General features: G+C 41.8%; 1 protein-coding gene and 2 long non-coding RNA genes across 5 annotated transcripts in view; 2 read left to right on the plus strand and 1 right to left on the minus strand.

The window, feature by feature from the left end:
- myot (myotilin) overlaps positions 1–25,032 on the minus strand; it is a 78,226-nt gene that overhangs the window by 42,206 nt on the left and 10,988 nt on the right. The window contains exons 1-4 of one of the 3 annotated variants that reach the window (XM_048230703.1): positions 9,757–9,814; positions 6,727–6,796; positions 6,473–6,629; positions 5,935–6,234 (exon numbers count right to left, since the gene is read on the minus strand). The exons of 1 other annotated variant lie outside the window; for it this stretch is intronic. In XM_048230703.1, the coding sequence (XP_048086660.1) occupies positions 5,935–6,069 (135 nt within the window). In that variant the 5' untranslated portion in view covers positions 6,070–6,234; positions 6,473–6,629; positions 6,727–6,796; positions 9,757–9,814. Of the gene's footprint in view, positions 1–5,934; positions 6,235–6,472; positions 6,630–6,726; positions 6,797–9,756; positions 9,859–25,032 lie in introns of those variants that run through there. One more of the 3 variants, XM_048230701.1, reaches the window with a different exon arrangement.
- LOC125286041 lies at positions 3,074–4,655 on the plus strand. Its single transcript, XR_007192123.1, has 3 exons — positions 3,074–3,716; positions 4,102–4,231; positions 4,640–4,655. It is a non-coding gene; the product is annotated as an uncharacterized LOC125286041 (long non-coding RNA).
- LOC125286040 lies at positions 4,675–6,012 on the plus strand. The gene is made up of 4 exons (XR_007192122.1): positions 4,675–4,866; positions 5,002–5,275; positions 5,362–5,821; positions 5,921–6,012. It is a non-coding gene; the product is annotated as an uncharacterized LOC125286040 (long non-coding RNA).

Here is a 25,032-nt window from a genome sequence, read left to right on the forward strand (position 1 = left end):
AGTACACAGCAAAAAAACCTTGGTCTCTAGGCAACCTAGGCTTCAAAAACTGCAAACAAACAAAGTGGTGGCAGCCTGGGGGGTATTCCAGAAAGCGGGTTTACTGGCTTAACTGGGTATGTTAACCCAAAGTAAGTGGTAAACCTGGGCTTTCAGTTCCAAAATGGCCAGGCTACTGTATGTAAGTCACTATGGTAACATAGGCTTTGAACTTAACCTGGTAGGGGGTAGGTTTGTTTAGGTTATCAGGTTATGTTTAGGTAATTAGGTGCACGTTCTGCAGGGCCGCTGCTTTGACACTTGTCACACAATGCCGTCTAAGCAAAATAATGTCACACAAATTACATTTCAACAGATTCAGCAGCCATTACTGAGGTCATCCGCCATCTTTGTTTACTTTTCACAGCTGTTTCAGAAGTTGTCGCAAAGGATTATGGGTAGGAGGGAGCATGAAGTGTGCATCGATGCCGTCTTCAAAAAGTTTTTTTTTTCGGTTTTGAACCGCACTTGCTGCCTCGCTCCGCAGTTGGATTTCTTAAAAGGCAGCAGTTTTTCATGTTTCGAACAGAGCCGATGCCAGAATGTACTGGGAATCTAATTTGAGCAACAAGAGTGCATTATACCTTACGGGAATATTATCAGATCCAGTACAGGCTAACTAATGTGTAGGCTCTAACTTAATGTTAGAATGAATTTGATGGGTAATTTCTGGGTACCCATGCCTTCCAACACTCATCACCCCATACTTCGATCCGGATGCTGGAGCACAAACAAGGTTTAACGTTGCCCACAGCAGAACCCACGTTAAAATAGAAATGACATTTGGGATTCTCAAAGAGGGATTTCAGTACGTGTGTGGGCTGACGCACTCAATCTGTGACAAGGTTGTATATTGTGGGGAAATTTCCAGTAATTAGCGTTTTAATGACTAATGGGGTTGCTGTTGTTTAACTGGCTACACTTTAAAGAAAGGTAGATATTAAAAAGATGATCTTAGTTTTTTTTAATTTTCTTTAGCTGTGGTCTCCAAGGTCAGCCTGACTTAGGGAATCTGACGTGCTTATGCCTTTAATGAAAGATCATGAAAGCTCTTTTTCTTTCTTTTATGTAATCCATCCAGAATACTCTGTTTTAGTCCTATAAATAATGGTAAGACTTTGTTTATAACTCAGATTTGTTGCCCTCATGCTTGCCTAGGATGCTTGTATGTTTGTAACCTGTCTCTGGCGTCATGACTAAAGCTTTGTACTCTGCCGTACGGTCAGCTTGCCTGTGGGATACTTTTTGCCTCTTTGTGAAAGTCTAAGGCAGGTGGTTAGTAACATGTGCTTGGCAGCAGAACGAGCAAGCGAATGGTTGTGGGTAAGGAGAAGTTACCCTTCCTGGGGCGCAAGCTAAGGTAAGCTAACTGGCTCATTTGTTTGGTCTTTGTGACGGACCGTGCTTAGGTCGATGGTGGTTGGTTAGGGTTTTTTAGGGTTATGGTTGAGTCCACATCAATGGGACGGACCAACCTAGACCATGCCTAGGTTGGTTAAGAGTATTTGGATATTTTATTGTGGTAATATGGTGGCAACATGGGGCATAAGGTAAGGTAAGCTAGCTGGCTAATTTGTTTTGTGTTTGAGACGGACTGTGCCTAGGTTGATGGTGGTTGGCTAGGGTTTTTATGGTTATGGTTCAGTCCGCATCAACGGGACAGACCAACCTAGCCAACCTAGACCATGCCTAGGCTGGTTAAACAGACCAACCTAGCCAACCTAGACCATGCCTAGGCTGGTTAAAAGTATTTTGGGTATTGGATATTTCAATGTGGTAATATGGTGGCAGCATGGAGGGGAGTATCTCCAGGACGCTGATTTCACTGTTAAGTCTTCATGAGGTGTCGTAGGCCTAACTTAACAAAACATCGGTGAATGAGGGTGCCCACATGATAACCCCAATGACATGCCGCATACTTTATACTGCTGTTATGGGCCATTTGTCTTGTGTTTGTGACCATTGGTTGGCAGATTTGTGGTTAGTGTGCCTTTTAAAGTTAATTTGAGTAGGGGCTTCTGATTGTGTTTTTACCTTGGATTTTGGCACAAAGGATTATAACATCTAATCCTGTGTATTAATGTAAGTAATACTTAATTTTTACGACACTATAGTCTAAGAAAGCATCATACAAAGCAGTTAATATGTGATGCCCACTGAATTATTTAATATATTGTGCTTTTGACATTAATAGCCTATCCTAAACTTACACATTTAAGCCAAGCAAGGTCCTTAGCAGACACTATTTTTTTTTTATTACAGTTCTCTCCTCGTAAGCCTTGAGGAGAACTTGCTGCTCTGCCTTTGAAAAATATGGTGCTCTTTTTTTCGCGCGCTATTTTCACTCATGGTTTCGACTCTTAATAGATGATGTCTTTATAAGTTCGCCATGAACACGCACGACTCTAGGTTAACCAATACAGGGTTGATTGAACTAATTCGTAACCAGTGTTTTGAAACCGACAGCTCGGGTTTAGTCGTCATGGGTTCAGGCAACCTAGAGGGTATTCCCTCAACCTCACTAATAAAGGCGGCACTTAACAGAAATAGCCTGGCTTGAACTAGCGTAGACTTTCACTTGGGGCTGAAGCCGTTCCATTAACTAAAGTTAGCGGCATCTTGGCCTCGTTTATTCAAGCGCGGTTTAGGTCAGCTTCATCTCTGGTCGTGCACGAGGTAGAAAAGTAGACCAAAACAGTAGATTGGCAAAAAGAGGATATATGTCATAAAAAATTAAGACAATACTAGACGATTTCTTTTCAATTTGCAAGCCCCATCTACAGGATTTTCATCGAAAGTAATCACATTTAACATCGAGAGAAAAAAAAATAGGGTAACACTTTATAACAAGGTGCCATAATAAATAGCAAACTAGTCATTACCTAGCCCTTTGTTAATATTTGTTAATTGTTACTAAAATATGTATCTATTTGTTAATGGTTAACTAAATGTCTTTTTGGCACTAATTAACAGCTATTTCTTACATCAGTTAAATGTACAATGTTTATTTACAAACTATATGTTAAAGGGGTCATAGAATGCAAAACCGAGTTTACCTTGTCATAGATGAATAACGATAGTTCAGTGGGTGAAATGGAGATACAGAGAAGTTCAAAACCCCATCCACGCCTCCTTTCTGTGCAAATCTCACAATTCGAAACTCCCGCCATAAAACGGGCGAATCCAAAAGAAGCTCAGAGTTTACGCAAACTCTGAAGTGGTGCCTTATTTGGCTCTGGCCTGTACATTTGTCACGCCCCAAAATTTACATACAGACCAGCCCACTGGTTCGCTGGCCCAAGAACATGAATGGAGGTTGTGAAGATGTCAGACACTAGTTTAGCTAGCCTACTGTTGGGTTTACTTCTACAAGAATTACAAAGCAGGCAGTTTCTCTATCGAAAATGAGCCAGAGAGGTAAATGCAGTGTTCCAGGCTGCACGGAGAAAGGGGAAGTTTGTCACAGTCTTCCCAAGGATCCGAAGACTCGGCAGGCATGGATAATGTTTGTCTATCAGAAGATCCCTGCAAAGTTCGACGCTCAGCTGTTCATTTGCTCTAAACATTTTACCGAAGACAGCTTTCAAAATCTTGGACAGTTTAAAGCAGGATTTGCCAAACTTCTTTTACTGAAACGAGGGGCTGTTCCGACCGTAAGGTCATCACAACCGCAAGCTGTAAGTATTATTTTGTTGCTAAGCAGTTGATAGCAATGCTAGCATATCGTGTATAGCAACATACATGTACACGTAGAATGTGTTACGATTCAGTTTGTTAGCAATGGGGGTAACATTATTTCATTTCCCTGACTGTATTTCATTCGAATAAATAACATGTTGACATGTAAATCTACACTTTACGATGCACGTTTGTCCAGGTCTTCGTCAGGTTATTTTGTTATTCTATTCCAGCAAGATAGCTAAAGCTGAGTAGAATCACGATAGTTTGGTTGCTAGAAGCTAGCACTAAGCTGTAATGTTACCCACCTAAGTCGATCCTGTTACCACTTTTAGAAGTGGAAACTAGGAGTAACGTTAACATTATCGTGTAAAATGATTTCAGAGCACATCACAAGAACAACAAGAACAACCACGAACAAAAGTTGCAGCATGCCAAACAGATCCTCCTTGTGTGGCATCTCGCGGGACGCAGCTTTCTTTTACTACATTGAGACCTCACCAACGAAGCAAAGGTAAACGTTCTAATTATTCTTATGTTATCATGAATATTATCAGACGTGTTATGGTGTTTGTGTGTTCCAAACATTTGTAGCATTATTACTGGGTAGCATTTAGTAGAGCAGTGTTGCCCAATTACTTACCTTGATGACTGAGTACATTAGTGAGCCATTCACAACAAATTAAAGAAGTATTCATAGTATGAATAGACCTATTCATACTATTCATCTGACTGAATGACCTGCATTTACTTTTGTGGGGAAGGCTGGTGAAAGTTATTTGTTCAACCAGTATGAATGGGTCTATATACAAAAGATATGACTGATTAGTAAATTGTATGTTGTATCACAGCAGTACATTGTCCTTCGGCACCGAGCAATCCATATGACACCCCACTAAATAGTCTCCCCTCCCCTTTGAAGGCATACAGGCAACGCCAAGAATGCCAAAGTGTGGCAGTAGGCACAACGGCTCCTTCAGTCTCTGGGCCATTCTCTTCAACTCCTTTGAAGGGTCAGAGGCCAGCAAAGAGACCTCGCATTGAATTTGAGGAGGTGGAAGATGTTTCCTCTGCATGCACTGATCCTCAAGATTCCACATACGATCCTGCACAGTCTGCTACAATGGAGACAGAATCATCTCAGCTTTTGTAAGTAAAGTTACAACTCTCACAATGCAGCAGTGCTATTTATATGCATTGTGACTGTTGTCAGACAGTACAATTGTTTTTGACAGATTTTTGACTGAGATGGACAATGTTGTTTTTCTTTATTATCTTTTGTAGTACATCACCAGTGACTTCATATGGCGATGCAAAATACATTGTTTTTGAGCAATGCCTCTTCAGCCTGTTCGAGATCTGCCCTGTGTGCACAAGAACCTGTACATTCCTGCCACGCAGAAGAGGGTCCTTCCTAGCGATCGACCAACTATGCCCTCACTGCAAGTTCTTCCGACAGTGGAAGAGTCAGCCAGTTATTGGGAGCACCCCTGTGGGCAACCTTCAGCTGTCTGCTGCCATTTACTTTTGTGGAGCTTCATTTTCAAAGATGAAAAAGGTATCATTGTGCTCATTGTCCCCTGCAGGAAGTGTTTGTCTTTCACTGATGACTTCACAACTGATCTACTTTTAATTATTTTATAGATATTTGATGCAATGCAGCTGAGAACACACACGTATGATGCCTTCAGAAGACATTGTGTACAGAAATGGGTTTTGTTTAGTGAAAGTGTGAGATCAGGCCTAATTGCCAGCCATCAAAATGCAAATCATTACAATTTTAGGCTGCTCTAACTGAAAGGCACTTGTAACAACACCGGTTAGAGTACAGCTTTGGCACAGCCTACAGGTTTAGCCAATGCTTTTGCTGTGAGTTAATAGTAGTATTTTGCTTGGTGTGTGCTTACAAAAGTGACAAGTGACAATTGTTACAACATTTCTGCTGTTTCATTTAGGTTGTACCTTGCAGCTATGCATTTCAATGAGAATGCTCAGCGCCTACAACGGAAGACAGCCAAGGGGAAACTAATGTACAGGCTTGTGTTTCCAAAGGCCAAAAGGGGAGGTTACACGGTGAAAAAAGTGAAGACAGAGCCAACGATTTGTAAGTTTAAAATGTATATACTTTTTTATACAAACGATTGTGCAACAAATGTGCAACGGTATAGACACTAACAATAACTTATTAATTCACACACACCAGGCTATGTCTTTAACCTGATAAGACTGGTGTTCGAAGAGATCGTCCATGACTCCCTTCGTTATGTGGATGCCGTCCAGCAGATTCCTGTGCCCCAAGACTTGTGTGCTCAGCTTCCCAGACCTTCCAGGGAGGATGCTGTCGCTGAGCATGTGTCACGGTTCAGTCGAGGGGGGGTCTGAACCCGACATACTGCCCTGATGTTTCCGGAAACTCCCTCCGTATGCGCAGCAGAGGGGATCACAACACGGACACTTCGCCCAAGGAAACCCCAGCACCAGCTCAAGAAAGATCTGTAGGCCAAGTGTCTGCATTGCCTTCAGAGAAATCAGAGTGGAAAGGCACACTTGTTTACTATTTATTTTTTTAATATTTTATATTTTTGAGTATAGCACTGTATGATTGTGTTGAAACAAAATAAAGTTTGTCATTTTACTGTTTGCATCAAACTGTGTTTTCGTGACCTGCTGAACTAATAATGAATGCATATTGGCTAAAAACATTTGATTGATTTATATTATATAGCTGGTAACACTTGTCTCAGATTGTCCTCACCTTTCCATCCCTCTTATTCTCAACTGCCCATGGTCAGCTCTGTAGATGTTCATTGCATTTTGTAAAGAATATATGTTGAGGCACACCGGTTCAAGGCCAGGATGGTCAATCATCATCAGGTTATCTCCTCCGGAACCTGGGTCATTCTTCTCATGACCTGTAAAAACAAATATAAAGACCATGCTGTTATTTTGTCATTTTGAATGAGCAGAAAGCACAAATTAGCTTGAGTAAATATCTCCAGTTTTAGTTACCTGGGGTACTTCCCGGCAACATATATTTTCTCTCTCGTGGGGCATGCGGTCATAGTTTCCACACGTACACCTGGCAAGGGGAGATGGATGTAATTGTAAGTTCACATATCACTACATGGAACGAGGGTAATAATCTTATAATCAGATGATATAATCAGCAGGATAGAAGTTAGCCTACTGCTGATTAGGCCATCTGGTTATGAGATTATTATCTTCGTTACATGTAATAATATATACAACAGGACGATGTCCAGTTAGTTAGGCAAGAGCCTACTATTTCTGTAGTGGCAGTTCGTAGGTTATGGTGTTTGTGAAATGAGTAGCCTACTGCTCGCGTCAACAAAAATATTACCTCCCGTGACATGACAGTGGTAATATTTTTGTTGAAGCGAGTGAGCAGTAGGCTACTCATTTCATTACGGCCATAACATACTGAACTGGTACTACGGAAATAGTCTCTTGCCCAGCTAACTGGACGTCCTGTTGTAAGATCACATATTACTACTAACGTTACGTGGCAAATAATGTAGGTAACTCCTAATCAGATAACCCATTCAGCAGGAGAGAACTGTAACAATATACTGACTAAAACGAGAGTATAGGCTATTTTCCTTGCGAGCAGCACTCATTTCATTATAGCTATCTGCACGCTACATATTGGCTATACGGACTTTCTCGCTAACTGGACGTCTTGACAGAAAATGCACGAGGGTAACGTTACATGTTGTAAAACATTTGTATGTGTGCAAATGAATAACTGTTATGCTGCTTACAAAGTTAACATAAGACTAATACAACGTTATGCTTAGGCTAGGACACTGAAGTGTGAGTAGGCTATTACATTAGTATTACAGCTAACGTGTAGTGCTACGTGTAAATGATAAATGAAAAAACTTACCATTCTGAAGTAGTCATTTGTAATCTATGGGCGACTAGTTGCTCCTCTACATCAGATTCTTCCTCTGATTCTGGCTCATACATATATGGTTCAACACCTAATGTGTCCATATCAACAATTTCGATGTTTCAGTGAGTGAGTGCTTGTGGCCATGACGCTGCTTTGTTCCGCGCTTCGCTCGTTGTAAACCAACCAATCAGCGCACAGCTCATCTAAATATTCATGAGCATACCATAAAAGGGAGAAAACCTCTCGTTTCATTCTAGGGCTTTTAACCAGGCTTGCATTAGGGCACATAGAACAGCACATATGCCATTTTCAGCCCAACCAATGTTACACACCCTATTCAGAGACCTTAAGGACCAGCACCAAATACCCTATATAATCATTCTATCACCCCTTTAACACATGTGACCATTGAACGGTGCATCCGATTTTTACAAATCAGGCACTGTTGGAATCCCTGGACTAACCTAAGTTCAATGACTCCTATTACGTTACTTTCCGCCATATTGGACCTCCGCCATATTGGATTTAGTCCAAACTCTACGAAAAGTTTCAGCGGTTACAAATTTCATCCGATTTTCACAGAACTTGGCAGAGATGATCTTCTGCGAGCCGCACAAACGATACTTGTCAGATTTTTGTTTGCCCGTGACAGCCAATCAAATATGGTGATGAAGCCGCCAAACAGGAAGTGGACTAACATCTCCGTGACGCTTTGAGTTAACATAACAAAACTCGATACCATTAGTCAGGACACTGTCCCCATCACTCACAGCAATTTTTATGCATATACATTGAACACTCTAGCGCCACCACCAGTTCAATGCTGGACATGCGTTCATGCACACGATCCTTGACTCTTTTGTCTGATTTTCCCAATTGAGGTAGCGTCTTAATCCTTGGAACATCCCGAGTTTATCGACCCCTATCCCATCACTTTCCGCCATATTGGGTTTAGTCTAAACTCTACGAAAAGTTTCAGCGGTTACAAATTTCATCCGATTTTCACAGAACTTGGCGGAGATGATCTTCAGACCGAGCCGCACAAACGATATTTTTTCATTTCAAGTTTATTTGCCTGTGACAGCAAATCACACATGGCGACGATGCCGCCTAACAGGAAGTGGGCTAACATCTCCGCTACGCTTTAATGTATGAAGTCCAAACTTGGTACAGGGACTTGGTATCTGATTGTGATGCACTAGGAAATTGGCATCATTTGGCCTCTATAGGGGGCGCTGCAATACAGGAAGTGAACTCATATCTCAGCAACGCTTTGATGTATGAAGTCCAAACTTGGTACAGGGACTTGGTATATGATTGTGATGACGCAATAGGAAATTGGCATCATTTGGCCTCTATAGGGGGCGCTGCAACACAGGAAGTGAGCTTGTATCTCAGCAACGCTTTGATGTATGAAGTCCAAACTTAATACAGAGACAAAGTAGCTGATTGTGAGGAAATGCAAGGAAAGTGGTCTCATTTGGCCTCTAGGGGTGCTGAAATAGACAAATTGAGCTCACATCTCAGCAACTCTTTGGTGTATGAAGTCCAGGGTAGCTGATTCTGAGAATGCACAAGGACATTGGTGTAATTTGTGCCTCTAAGGGCACTATAACAAAGTAAATGAGCTTATTTCTCAGCCATTCTTAATCCAATTGCAATCAAACTTGCTGTGAGTGCTTGCTCATGCCATGGCAACGCCATTCCTGCTATAGCGCACTGCTTGGCCCCCGCATTGCTGCTTGCAGCTATATTTACAATAGGGATCCGGTTCAAATGTGGTAAAAAAAAAACACATGGAATGAAACCAGCTTTTTAATGACATTTGAAAATTGATCCGCAGGCCGCACTGAGTGAGGAGGAGGGCCATCAGTTGCCTATCCCTGGTGTAGATTATGATTCTTCTATTTGTTAGTGCCACTCAATAAAATTCACTGTTTATTGTCAGTTGAACATTTCTAAAGTATTTGCCACATTCATGTCGGTGCCTACAGTATGTGTGCTTGTACCGTGAGCATGTTCTATCAGACTTGGGCACTTTTGATACAATTATAATGCCATACTCAGTTTGAAGAAATCTTACCAATGCTCAGAAAGGATATATTTCTTTCAATTGATAATACCTGCTCTTGCTGTGCATAAGAGGAGTTCTCCACTTCAAAAACGCCGGCAGCATTATTGGGCCCAAGCAATCGGCGAGCCATGCGCTCCTCATAGGAAAACTTCTGTCATAAGGGGAAGAATGAGAAATCAGAAACCAGCATGTGAGTGGATAGACTTTTTCCCAATGGGGATCAATATTAGCTGTTTTTAAAACACTACAATCTTTATTGTTACTGTTATGGTATTTTGTCCAAAGTAAATAAAAAGAATAAAAACAGAAAAATACCCAATAAAATGTGTGTCACAATCTATGTCTGATGTGAAATAGCCCTCCTCTCGTCTCAGCCTTCCTCTTGTCTCTAACCCAAGTCCAATTTAGGTTCAACTTAAAGGTGCTGTCAGCGATTGTATGCAATTTCAAGCCCATTACATTTTTGACGAACCTCTTAGCGAATTTGAATCCATTCTGCCGGTCAGTCAGTCTGGCAAAGAGTTTATAGAACTACCCACCTCTGCGGTGGGTGAGGTTCCAAAAGTAAGTTTCCCATTCACTTGTCCATCCAACGTCCATTCAAAAGTCTGTTTAAAAGAGTTTTAGGCCTTGATTTAGGCTGACCAGCTATGGGGTGACTAAAAACAGAAAATCGAAAAAAGGCAAAGGTACAAGACTGTGTACATATTTTAATTTCCGAGCGAAAGAATTGCAAATGATAAACTTTCCAATGTTTTCCAACCTAACGATAGTTTAACACTCCTTGGGCCCCATCATGACATTCTAAAGTGCATCGTCACTAGTCAAAAGTCTATTCAAATTTAGTAGGATGTCCAGTTCACATTGAGAGGGGTTTTGTTATCAAAAGTGGAGCGCATGGCGTAACAAGGTGTTCCTAGGTCTTTTAATCAGTCATATGGGTGTGTTTGGGGCGTAACATCATTTTAAACCAATGAGAATGACATCTGTCATTCCCTTTAACATGATATGTCAAATAAATGCATCGGTATTTTGGCATTCAACGGCGCATTTGAAGGAGGCTGCTTGCGAGACCGTATGAAATAGTCATTCTTAAACCATGCATTACTAAAACCTAGCATAGCCTTTTTTACATTTGCACTTTCGTCTATTATTTGAACTCATTGGCAAAGTGAAACTAACTTCACCAAGGTGTCAGTCAACGAAGACAGTTATATGCAGTTACTTTCACTACTGACTGACAATGGGTTACCATCGAAAACATAGGCTGGAAAAAGCAACACTTACCCTAATATTGCTCAAATGACTGAATAAAACAACATTTATCCTGCAGAGGAGTTGCTTATATCTCGTGACAGTGCGTCTTCAGCTGTGCTCTTGCCTCTCCCTTAATCACTTTTAACAGTCATTACCAATTTGCACATGAAGGTGAATAACTACTCTCTTTGGTTAGGCATACCCTTCCAAAAACTTAATATCCGATCACTGTCAAATAAGACCCCCTTGGTCAATGAAATTATTACTGACAATCACATAGATGTAATGTGCCTCACTGAAACCTGGCTTAAACCAGATGAATACCTTCCATTGAATGAGTTTACACCTCCCTCCTATTTGAACTACCATGTACCATGCCACACTGGCAGAGGAGGTGGAGTAGCTACAATTTATCACTCTAGTTTTCTCACATCTCCCAAGCTCACGCATAAGTTTAAATCTTTTGAAGTCCTCAATCTTGTACATCCAGATTGGAAAACTAATTAGCCTGTAACAGTGATTACACTGTATAGACCCCTTGGCCCCTACACTGAATTCATTTCCACTTTAGGTGTCCAAACAGAAAAATAATTTTATTGGGTGATTTTAATATTCATATGGATAACGTGAATGATTGTCTCACAATTGCATTTCAATCTCTAATTGACCATTGTCGGCTTTTGCCAAAATGTGACACACCACAGCAAAACCAGCAGCAAGTCGGCTGGGAGAAATTTACATAAACAAAAGAAACTATCGTTTTCATTTTTTGCAGAATGTGCAAGTTGAGTTTCCATTAACATTCAAGTTATCTACTTTCGTTATGTGTTCATTCAAAGTCACAGTCAAAGTCACAGGGATTACACAGGGGAACTGTTCTCATGTTTTTTGTTTTCAAGTTTATACCTTAGCCTAAATTGTTATTAGCTCAGTACTGTCATTTTAAAATGATATGCACATCGGAACTAAGCTGTAATGGGAGGTTTTGGCTAGTAATGTGAGCATCTGCTATTAATTTGAATAATGCATTGAAGAATTGACTGATGCTAATGACTTAGCACCTAGATTACTGGAGGATAGTTTGAATGAATACATCCAGAGTAAGGTGCCAAGGTGCCTGTTAGCATTGCTTAAATTGACTGTGATGCCAATACTTTAGCAACTAGCCTACGTGAGGAACAGTTTGGATGAATACATACAGTCAGGTGACAAGGTGCCTGTTAGCATGACCCATGATGTAAAACTTCTTTGTTTTCCTTTTTCAGAACTGGCAAAGTTACCCTGACTGATATAATCAAACACTTTGAGGAGAATGGGGCAAGACCACGGTTAAGGAAGAAGCACTCACAGCCACGGCGTTCATCAGCTGTGAACATATCAACGGAGTTGTAGAATTTATAAAAAACTATGCAGAAGACAATGCAATCATGCTGCCTGGCCGACATCCTGGACATAGGGATTGGCATGTGAAGTCGCTGCCAACCCATGTGTCTAGGGCCTTTGGCATCTCTATGTGAAGTCTGCTAAGAATGTATAAGTATCAGTATAGTAAGTATATATACTCTTTTGATCCCGTGAGGGAAATTTGGTCTCTGCATTTATCCCAATCCGTGAATTAGTGAAACACACACAGCACACAGTGTACGCAGTGAGGTGAAGCACACACTAATCCCGGCGCAGTGAGCTGCCTGCACCAACAGCGGCGCTCGGGGAGCAGTGAGGGGTTAGGTGCCTTGCTCAAGGGCACTTCAGCCGTGCCTACTGATCGGGGTTCGAACCGGCAATCCTCCGGTTACAGGTCCGAAGTGCTAACCAGTAGGCCACGGCTGCCCTTAGTTTAGCTGTTGCGTGTGTGTGTGTGTGACTATTTATCAAAATAGTCATTCACCACAACTGTTTTATAAAAACGTATAAAAGATTTACTTAGAAAAAATAGGTAAGTATTTAAATGTGTCTTTTCCAAAATCACTTTGCGAATCAGAAATGCATACACATTCACATTGAAAACATAAGGGTCCAAGAAAATAAAATAGCCGGCAATAACCTAGCCTAATTGTAAATACCCTTCAAATGTTCAAGTGATGCAGGCCTGAATGCAGCTCGGGTGCGGTGTAGCCCTAAACAAAATGGCTGCTTCACCACGAAGGCAAAAACAAAAGAAAATGGTACCTTTACTCAATGGGAATGTAGCCTCACGCGCACAGGATCAAAAGCCACAGCAGCAGGAGATATGACGAGAAGATTCACAATGAAGATGAGACGGTTGAAGAGAAGATTCATGCAGCTGACGACCTCGCAAAGTCCACCACTCGGCACCGCTATCCGGCTCCGTCGGGTCTTTCGTTGTCATTTTTCTTGCAGTTTCACAAAGGCTTTACTAGTCAAGGTCACTGGTTGCTAGCTTGTTAGCAAAGTCCATGCAAAGCACTAGCCACTAAGTCAGCAGCTAATTTAAACTTCTGTCTGTCTTTGTGTGCCGAGTCGTCCACTCAACCGGACATAAGCTATCACCATTTACGCTTTGTATAAGAGTTCTGGTTGAACACTTACTAAACTGGTGCATTACATAAACAGTTCTCTATCAGCAAACACGCTTCTCGACACGTACTCTTTCGTGCTTTCTCCCAAATCCATTTTTCGTTGTTTTCACGTTTCTCTCCCGCACCACTCACTTCCTTGTCCTTTGAACTTGAATGTGATTTGTGAATGAGCCAAACACAAAAAGAAATAAAATAAATTCACAAAACATGTGTGTAACTCTTTCTTCCTATTCTTACAGGCATTTTTAAAGCATTTTAACATATTATTAAACAACAAATATTTAACATTTTAAATGCTATTTTCAGTAAACATGAACATTACCCAATATGCATTTCTCTTATTGAGCAAACTCATAACGTCATTGCTGGTCAATGAATCTTAACCTTTTAACCTTACATTCTATTTATTAAACTATAAAATAATGTATTCAAATCTTATATTAATGTATACATTTTCAACAGGGTTACACCCTCCCCCTTTTAACCCTCTATACCCCGTAGCGGCCGTTGACGGCCGTTCTGTATTCTCCTGTAACGGCCGCGGCCGGCCGCAATTCTTAAAGAGACATCTGCTACAGTATAACCTTCATACATGAAATAATACAGCGTTAGTGGATAAATAAACACCAGACTTTTATTTTGACACACTTAAATGGCTAGGTCGCTATTGACATTTCTCCGGTATTTTTTTTGAGTTTAGCCTGTTGACTGACCGGCTGAGGACTTACGGTGCCTCTGGAGTTATGGCTTCTAACAAGCGTCCGCGTCTTTTCTCATTAGATGAGATGGTATTGATGTGCATCCACCATGTTTTGATGTAAGTGACGATCATATTGATGTAAGAAAATGACAAAATAAAAACATGAAAGTGTAATAAATTTAACGTTAGCATCCTCCCGTTTGTCATGACTGACTTAGCTGCCTCTCTGGCATAAAAAAAATTGTATGGCTGTCACTGTGAAAGTCAGTTTGAGTTTAGCTAGCACCAGCAAAATATAGGCATAATTCAATGATGGGTCATGGCCTAATTAACAATAAAGTTTATGATAAACCCATGCCAGGTTTATTTGCAGTTATATCTTAACACATAACATTAACATTACCCCTTTCTGGCATGTACAGTAAAGCTAACATTATCGTTATCCCACTTACAGATAGTTATTGCAAACTACTACTTATGTATGTCTCTCTAAATGAGTTTTTGTTGACTAATAACCAAAGCGGGAACCACCGTTGTGTTTTCTGCTTATGGATGTCAGGAAAATGTATTTGTATACAAGTAGGCCAATGTCTCGTCATCTTCGTGATTACAAAAAAGCCTGCTAATTTGCTACCTTCACTGATGTAACGTTAACGTTAGTCTGAGACTTCGTAATGTTAGCACAGGATAGGTTGAAGGTTAGTGAACGAGTGCAACAGGTTCATTATCATCAACTGATCAAGTTTAGATAAATTATATAACATGATGTGCATATAAAACAAAACGTAAATCCATGTCAGGATTAACAGTCCCTGTTGTTGGTGACATGCTTATCAAATGAGTCACGATTTCATACGCCATGCTTCATGGCCTCGTTAGTTCATATCCTCATCATTTTTAGCTGTAAGGCTCACTGTCCAGCTAAATCCCAAATAAGTGCAAGATATGCCAGTCTATTTCAATGAAATCAGTACTCATATAGTATCGTGTTTCCCAGCTTCTAATACAGAAATATGTGAACCATATTTATAACTTTTTGTTAGTGAAAAACTTTGAGACTGTAAGTGAGTAGGCCTATGGCTGTCTGTGGGAAACATGAATATATAATTTTTAATGGATCATATATCATTTGAAAGAGCAATTTCTAATCTTTAAACTGAAAGAAACTTACAATTGACACTTTTCATTAGATTTTTAGTTATTCTTGGTTATTTAAAATGTTTCTCAAATTGCCCTTTTCTCTTAGAATTCCCAGGAATCTGGGGCATTGTTGTAGAATTCCACTGGGGTATAGAGGGTTAAACGTCTTGTGTGTCCTCAACAGACACTAATAAACTAACAAAGGAGTCCTAAGGGCATAATAACTAGTGTTTCTAGTGTTTTCCTATTTTAATGACTATCCCTCTGTGTACAATGGTCAGAGGCTGGTCTCTTGATCTACCAGGCTCATCATAAGTAAGTCTAATAGTTGGCTTGGCAGTTCTCTTAGGTCTAGGCTCAGGTCTGGGCTCAGTCTCTAGGCTCAGGTCTCTTCACTAGTCTCTTCCGGAGCTACTTCCTGAACACACTCCTCCTCCTCGAGTTCTGGTTCAGAGTTGTGGTCAACCTTGTCTGGGTCTGAATCATTTGCATGAAAAGGTTCAGCTTTAGGGTCATTTTCATGTTCTGTTTCAGGGTCATTATCAGTTTCTGGTTCAGGGTCATCTTCTAAGTCAACTACTGGCCTGGCAGTATTTAGCAGCCTCGGGACAGGCTCTCTCCGAGTGACATAATACTCCATGTCAGAGGACGAATCAGAAAACTCCTGACACTCTTGAGTCTCTTTGACTTTTCTTACGAGTGTCTGCTCTGGTCTTGGGTCTGGCAGGTGGATCAGCATCCTTGTCGGTGGGTGGCATCCTCACAAGCTGTCCAATAGGAAGAAGGTGGTCCCTGTGTATAGTCTTTGTCCCTAGCCTTCCATCTTCCTGTTTGATCTTGAACACAGGTAGGTTTGGCATCTTTCCAACAACTATATACGGGTCAGGACTCCACTTACTTTCCAGTTTGTGCTTGCCTCTCAGGCCTAGATTCCGGAGCAGTACTCGGTCGCCAATCTCTATGGACTGAAAGGTAACTCGGCACTCATACAACCTCTTGTTTCTCTGGTGCCGTTTGTCTGCAGCATCAGAGGCTAATTTGTAGGCTTGCTTCAAGTCTTCCTTCAGCTTTGTGACATATTGGGTGTGAGACACATCTTCTATGCCATCTGGGGATGTTCCAAAAAACAAGTCAACAGGAAGTCTCGCCTCTCTGCCAAACATGAGGTGGTAAGGCGGGTACCCTGTGGCATCACACTTTGTGCTGTTGTATACGTGGACCAAGTAAGGCACATGTTGGCTCCATGTACGCTTCTTCTCTCGGCCTAACGTACCTAGCATGGAGAGCAGAGTTCTGTTGAACCTTTCTGGCTGCGGGTCTCCTTGCGGATGATACGGCGTTGTCCGCGATTTGCGTATCCCCATCAACGTCAACAGCTCTCGGATCAAACGGCTCTCGAAATCTCTTCCTTGATCCGAATGGATCCTTGAAGGCAGTCCATAATCTATGAAATATTTCTCAATCAGGACCTTTGCCACAACATGGGCCTTCTGGCTTTTTGTTGGGAAAGCCTGAGCGTATCTCGTGAAATGATCTGTGACCACTAACACGTTGCTTATGCCTTGGGAGTCAGGCTCCATGGAAAGAAAGTCCATGCACACTAAATCCATAGGCCCATGGCTTACGATCTGGTGCAATGGAGCAGCTCTCTGTATAGGAGTCTTGTGAGTAACACACTCTCCACAGTTCTTGATGTATTCTTCCGCATGCATCGACATCCTAGGCCAAAAGAATCTACTTCGGAGCAGGTCAACAGTTACTTCTTGTCCAAGATGCCCCAGGTCATCGTGCATGGCCTGCATAACCATCTCCCGGAACTCTCTTGGCAGGATGAGTTGACTGACCACATCTCCGTATGGTCTCTTGCTGTACCGGTACAGCAATCCATCTTTCATTGACAGCTTCCCAGCTTCTCTTTTCAATCTGGCCAGCTCCGGACACAAGTTCACACCCTCTGGCCAGCTCCCATGCTTGACGGCTTGGATCACCGGTCCAATGGCTTCATCCTCTTCCTGAGCCTTTCTAAGACTCAGTTTGGACATGAGTTCCAGTGCATGCAGACTCTCTGGCAGATGGTCTTCACTCCAGACTGAGGTCGTCCTCTTCTGGCATGTTCCTTGACAACAGGTCGGCATCGATGTTCTGTCGGCCTGGGCGATACTGCACATCAAACTCGTACGTCGATAGGGCAGCGAGCCAGCGATGCCCCAATCAAGACTGAGCTTGGCTGTGGATAGCACGCGACGTAAGCGTGGTTGTTATCAGTAATGTGCGGTGAATCTTGCCCCATACAGATAGTCGTGGAATTTGTCGACTACTGCCCACTTGAGTGACAAGAATTCCAGCTGATGTATGGGGTAGTTTCTCTCTGCACAGCTGACTTTTCGGCTTGCAAAGGCAACTGGTCTAAGGCCTTCAGGGTGTTCTTAGTAAAGAACAGCACCAAGACCCTTCAAGCCTGCATCAACATGAAGAATGTATGGTTTGTGTGGATTGGCAAATGCCAGGACAGGCGCATGTGTCAGACAGTGAATAATCTGATGAAACGCATCTGTGCAGGATTTGTCCCATCTTTACCCGAAAAGCTCTGATTCTTTCAAGTAGACTTTGTTCACATCTTGGGCATACTTCTTCCTCTTCTGAGTCGGAGTATAACCCTTTGTGAGTTCAGTCAGTGGTCTAACGATTGCTGAATAGTTCTGAATGAATCGGCGGTAATAACCGCAAAATCCTAGGAAGGATTGTAACGTCTTCAGGTTGGTTGGCATTGGCCATGTAGTGACGGCCTCAATCTTGTTTGGATCTGGGGTGACGCCATCTGCAGACATGATGTGCCCCAGGTACTTGACCCTCAGCAGACAGATCTGGCACTTGTCAACTGAGAGTTTCAGCCCAACTTCACCGAGACGATCTAGGACCTTGAGCAGTCTCTCCTCGTGTTCTTCGAGAGTTTTTCCAAATACGATCACGTTGTCAAGGTACACTAGCACTTGTAAGAGGTTCAGGTCACCAACAGCCTTTTCCATTAACCTCTGAAAGGTTGCTGGTGCCCCAGTAATGCCTTGAAGCATTCGTTCGAACTGGAAAAAATCCTAACGGGCAAATGAATGCCGTTTTCTCTTTGTCCTCTTCGGACATGGCTATCTGATAGTAGCCTGAACGCAAATCCAGTACAGAGAACCACTGACTCCCTGTTAAGGCATTCAGTGCATCTTCAATGCATGGTGTTGTACACTGGTCTGGTATGGTTCGGCTATTCAACAGTCTGTAATCTATGCACATCCTAATAGCGCCAGTCGTCTTTCTGACTACAACTATTGGGGATGCATAGGGGCTTCGCGACACTTATGATCCCTGCCTGCAGCAGTTCTTGTAAATGCTTTCTCACGTCTTCGATATCTGCAGGGGCCAGCCGGCGTGATCGTTGTCGGAAAGGCCGGGAATCAGAAAGTCGGATTCTGTCTTCAACTCCTCTTGCCAATCCCACGTCCCACTCATGGGTTGAGAAGACATGAGACTTCTGAGCCAGTTTCCTACATAATCTGTTCTTCCATTGTTCTGAGATAGGAGTCTCCAAAGTTGATCATGCTCGCATCAAAGTCAGAGGAAGCAGTCTCCTTAGGGGGAATCGTTGCAACCGAATCAATGTGGTACACACATCCAATCACTGTTCCCACCGGTATGGAAGTTTCTCTTGAAGATTCATTCTTCAGTAGTATTCTCAAGCTGTTGACATCCAATGCCCCGCTGGGCACAACCATGGGGTGAAAAATCACATCAGCAGGTAAGGCGGCTGCTGGTGATGAGTATCATCAGGATTTCTTGATCAACAGGCTTCTTCCAACTCAACTTTACAAACAACATGAGCATCACCATCTGGGGGTAAGACCAAAGGGCCTGGACCCATCCATCTGACACGTCCAGCCTCATCATCATGGACTGGGATAGCAACACCCTTGAGTGCAGGTTGATCTTCCTTGACACAAACACAAAGACCTAGTGTTCGGGTGACATCAATGCCATTGTCTTTGCATTGATTCACCAAGCGTCTAACATGGCTCGCATTGGTGCCCACAATGACAGATGTCTTATCTTCAGTCCTGGGGTTGGGACATATGAGAGCTAGGACGGTTACAGTCTGACTGGTTCCTAACACCTCAGCTGGATACTCCATATCGACTACCACGTAGCCACGGTAAGGGTAGCTAGCTCCTTAAACCCCACAGGGAAAGACCATACTGGTTGAATGGGGATATCAGACAAGTACTTCTGGTACCAGGGTTCAAAAATGATTGTCACCTGAGAGCCACTATCTAATAAAGCAGTGCAGGGTTGTCCATTAACCTTCAATGGCACTAGACTAGGCGGCCCAACCAACCAGTCAGGAATACATACATCTTCAGGTACGTCGGCAGCACTTTTCTTAACAGCACAGCTGCATTATTGGTGGCGTCACTTGACGGCTGGTTGTTCTTGGACAGCTTCAGAGCCTGAATAAGTTTCTTGATAACTTTAGCCTGTTTTTCTGTGCTTTGGCACTTCCTTGCAAAATGCCCACTCTCACCACATCGATAACAGAAGTGTTCCTCCGACACTTTGAATGATTGTTGTGGGGAGCTCGCTACTGATTTTGAGGTATTCACAGCTGAAACGGCAGCTTGAGGTTCACCTACTTTATTCGTGACTTTCTGTTGCAAGCGCTTCATTTGTTTTTTCAAAGCAGCTACATCACTGTCCGAACTGCACTCACTGTACACTACATTTGGGGAAATTTTTTCAGTGCTAGCTGACGTGTCTTGTACTGGCTTAGACACAACAGCAGCAACTAAGGCCTTAAGCTCTTTGATCTCAGACTTCAAGTTCTGAATGTCAGTCTGTTTCACATCAGCATTCTGTCTTACATTTCCACTTTGCACGACAGGAGTAATCTTCTTTCGTGAGGCCTCAAATTCCTCTGCTGTGCGTATCTCCTTCAACAGCTGGAGAAAGGTCGGGGGCTTTGCTTTCCTCTCTCCAAGACAAAGGTTAACTAACATCAGATCAGAGGCTATCGCACCACGTAACAACTGTTCAAGTCTTGCTTTATCTGCACACCCAAGGGGGAGACCATCTCTCTGCACAACCCTATTCAACGACTGTTCTAGACGTCTGAGGAAGTCAGACAGCTTCTCACCTGATTGTTGCTGCAGTAAACGAAATGCAAAAAACAACTCTTCTCCTGACTCTGCTGTCCCAAAAGCATGCTCAAGTGCCTCTAAGCAGTCTTCGGGGGTCACATCAGGATCACTGGCTCGTGCTGCGTTTACAATGTCAGGTGCCGGGCCTCTAAGACTTTCCATCAGTCTCCGCCTCTTCTCTTTGCGAGAGCAGTCACACTCTTCCACCATGAGCCGTGCTTGACCCAACCAGTGGTCGAACTGCTCTTCTCCAGCTGGAGTGGGCAACAACCCAGAGAAAGTTTGTAGGCGGCGATAGCTTCCATGCTCACTTGAGGACTTTGATGTCTTGCTAAGTAAATCACTCACAGCTCGCAGAATGGCCTCTGTTGACTTGGCAGCAGCCTCATCTCCAGGCGACAATGGGCGACGGCCTACAACACGCTTACCTGGAGCTTGTTGCGTTCTGGACATCTGAACTTGTGTACTGGCTCGTGTAGCTTCATCTACTGTGATAACCTGCCAGGGCCCTCCACCCTCAATAGGAAACACATCAAAAGGAACCTTTTCTGCTCTAACAGCTTCTTTGCATTCACACAAGGCCAGGTATCTATTGAGCCGCATGTTGAAATTCCGGCCTCGCACACGCCCCAAACACTTCACCGTTTGCATTGTCTCTTCAATTGCACTTGTATCTACGTCTTCTTGAAGGAGCACCATGACCGCATGAGCCTCATCTAATGCCTCGCCACAGCACCATCCCTTTAATTCTGACACTAACTCTGCCCTGTGTTCCATATTGTTGTAACAGTTATCACTAAAACGTAAATCAAATAGGCAAATATTCACTGGTAAAGCATACAAAAACAATAAACCCACACTAATATCCCAGCAATGCCTCCAATTTATGTAGCACTCTCTAGCGTGTTTGGCTATAGTGAGAGGTGGCTATCCTGAATTCTTTAACTATCAATCAAATAAGTGTGGTTTCACTAATAAACGTCATCAGTGTGTAATCAGTGTTAACTTGTGTGTGTGTAATTACTAACTTATTATATGGAATATTCTTTCCCTTTAAATCACCATTTAAGCCTTAATATGTACACTTTAACATACAATTAAATGTCTTGGACTTACCTTTATCCTTTAAACACTCACTTTTTTAACCAAAATTACTCTTTTTCTTAATTAATTTAAAATATCAAAATAGTCATTCACCACAACTGTTTTATAAAAACGTATAAAAGATTTACTTAGAAAAAGTAGGTAAGTATTTAAATGTGTCTTTTCCAAAATCACTTTGCGAATCAGAAATGCATACACATTCACATTGAAAACTTAAGGGTCCAAGAAAATAAAATAGCCGGCAATAACCTAGCCTAATTGTAAATACCCTTCAAATGTTCAAGTGATGCAGGCCTGAATGCAGCTCGGGTGCGGTGTAGCCCTAAACAAAATGGCTGCTTCACCATGAAGGCAAAAACAAAAGAAAATGGTACCTTTACTCAATGGGAATGTAGCCTCATGCGCGCAGGATCAAAAGCCACAGCAACAGGAGATATGACGAGAAGATTCACAATGAAGATGAGACGGTTGAAGAGAAGATTCATGCAGCTTTCAAATCCATTTTTCGTTGTTTTCACGTTTCTCTCCCGCACCACTCACTTCCTTGTCCTTTGAACTTGAATGTGATTGGCTCATTCACAAAACACAAAAAGAAATAAAATAAATTCACAAAACATTTGTGTAACTGTTTCTTCCTATTCTTACAGGCATTTTTAAAGCATTTTAACATATTATTAAACAACAAATATTTAACATTTTAAATGCTATTTTCAGTAAACATGAACATTACCCAATATGCATTTCTCTTATTGAGCAAACTCATAACGGCATTGCTGGTCAATGAATCTTAACCTTTTAACCTTACATTCTATTTATTAAACTATAAAATAATGTATTCAAATCTTATATTAATGTATACATTTTCAACAGGGTTACACCTAGTAACCAGTTACTCTTATCATAGAGTAATTCAGTTACTAACTCAGTTACTTTTTTGAACAAGTAGTGAGTAACTATAACTAATTACTTTTTTAAAGTAACGTTCCCAACACTGATTGTAAGTAATATGTTTTTCAGATGAGCGTGCAGTTTGTAAATCAAGCTTCAAAGCACTGTGGAACCAGCTTCTCCCACACATCAGAAGTTGCAGGCCACGTACAGATCTCAGCTGGCAGTGCCAAAACAATAACGAGCAGCTGGTGCGAAGTGCAAATCTCCCAGATGATAGAAAGTCTGAAGCGGTCAAGAAGCAACAACATCATCTTGCCCTTGTGCAAAAAGAGAGGGCTGTGTACAATGACATGACTGCTGCCTGCTGACTCTGAGTTGTCTTTGAGACCCTCCCCATCAGCAAGCAAGAAGATCAGGATGCATTACATTTTTGATTGAATGATATTCAGGGGCTTTTTTGTAATAAAAGAATTTCCATTTCAATAAAGCACCTTCTAATTCTGATCAGTCCACTAAAGTGCTTAAGGAAAATAACACTACATCAACATTAACTACATGATAACTGCTTTTGATAACCATTGTTCAAACCACTACAATACTTTCTACCCTGCAGGTTAACAGATACCAGATGTCACTGAGTGACATTATGTCACCGTCACTGAGTGTAGGGGTATGGCTTATTTAAATGAGATGCAAATGAGCACCATTGTGTTGACTAGCGAGAAGGTGAGAATTGCAAATATTCTAGGGCTGTTTTCTCCCTAAAGGGTTTTGAGATGTGCATACATTCAAATGGCCACAACTTCTTCAAATATTATCAGATTTCCATGTGTTAAACATGATTGGAGAGCCTAGAAACTACACTTTCAGAATCTGTAAATCACTCAAAATGCCTCTTGGCAGACTTGTTGCTGGTTGGTCACAAATGTTTGCAAATGTGCCACAAATGTGGCTGGTCACAAATGTTAATTTACCCACAAGCAAAGAGCAGTTAACAATCTTACCACAACACCCCACCTCAACTGACCACCATTTAATTACTTTTAAAATGACACTACACTATGCAGTACCTAATTCAGCTGAATACTACAGTCACGGCCTATCTGAAAAAAGTAATGCAGACTTTTTAGAAAAAATTCTACTTGCCACATTCCTGACTCAGGATGTATCAGAAGGTCCTTTCCTTAACCCAGAAGGCCCTTTCCTTAACCTAGCGAAGGTCAATCTGTTAACCGATAATGTGATGAACTCATTACGCTCAACCCTAGACTCTGTAGCACCACTCAAAAAGAAAATAAGAAAACAAGTAAAACGTGCTCCATGGTATACCACACAGACTAAAACCCTCAAACAAAAAGCGTGTAAACTAGAACAAAAATGGCGCACCACTAAAATGGAAGTCTTTCGCCAAGCATTGAGAGATAGCCTTATCACTTACAAAAAAGGAAACGAGGCCAAGTCAGTCGCTGATTGAAGAAAATAAAAATAATACAAAATTTCTCTTAAACACAATCTCCCGCTTGTCGAAGAGCCATAACAAAGTAACCCAATCTATCCCTATAAGCCTAAACAGTAATGATTTCATGAACTTTTTCAATGACAAAATTGAACAAGTAGAGATAAGATCAATAACCAATCAGTTTCACCAAATACACATACTCTATTGCTGAACGATAGCAAAAACATAATAGAATCACAGATGAGACCTCAAACAACATTTAATTAATTTACACCTATTGACATATTATACCTCACCTCCACAATTCTCCTCATCCTCATCAAAATCTGCAACTAGTCTACTAGATTCTATTCCTACTCACCTTCTTAAGACTGCTCTCTCCTTCCTGGATAATGCTTTGCTCCAGATTATAAATAATTCAATGCTATCAGGGCATGTACCGCAGTTGTCTAACATATTTGTTACTAAGCTATCCCTCAAAAAACCTAGCCTTGACTCTAACAACCTGGCCAACTATAGGCCTATATCTAATCTCCCTTTCATGTCAAAAATACTCTGAAAAAATAGTGTCCAAACAAATTGGTGCCTTCTTACATAACAAAATCCAGGAATTATATCAGTCTGGCTTCAGAGCTCACCACAGTACTGAATCAACCTTAGTGAAAGTTTTTAATGACCTTCTTATTGCTGCTGATAATGGATATGTATCAATACTGGTCCTCCTGAACCTCAGCGCTGCCTTTGACACCATAGACCATGACATACTACTTTATAGACTTTAACATTCCATAGGCATCAAAGACTCAGCACTCGCTTGGTTTAGATTATACCTTTCTATCCGTCAACAATTTCTACAGGTCCATAATGAACTATCTACCCACACTATGGTAAAATATGGAGTGCCTCAAGGCTCAGTACTGGGGCCCCTGTTATTTTCTCTTTAGATGCTTCTCTTAGGCTCAGAAATTAGGAAACATGGCATTAATTTCCATTCTTATGCAGATGATAAGTCATGGTTTTAGGTCCTACAAGATGAGGGATATCCTATCCTCATCAC

Source organism: Alosa alosa, chromosome 21 (genome assembly GCF_017589495.1).
Source record: "Alosa alosa isolate M-15738 ecotype Scorff River chromosome 21, AALO_Geno_1.1, whole genome shotgun sequence".
NCBI classification, from domain to species: Eukaryota; Metazoa; Chordata; class Actinopteri; order Clupeiformes; family Clupeidae; genus Alosa; species Alosa alosa.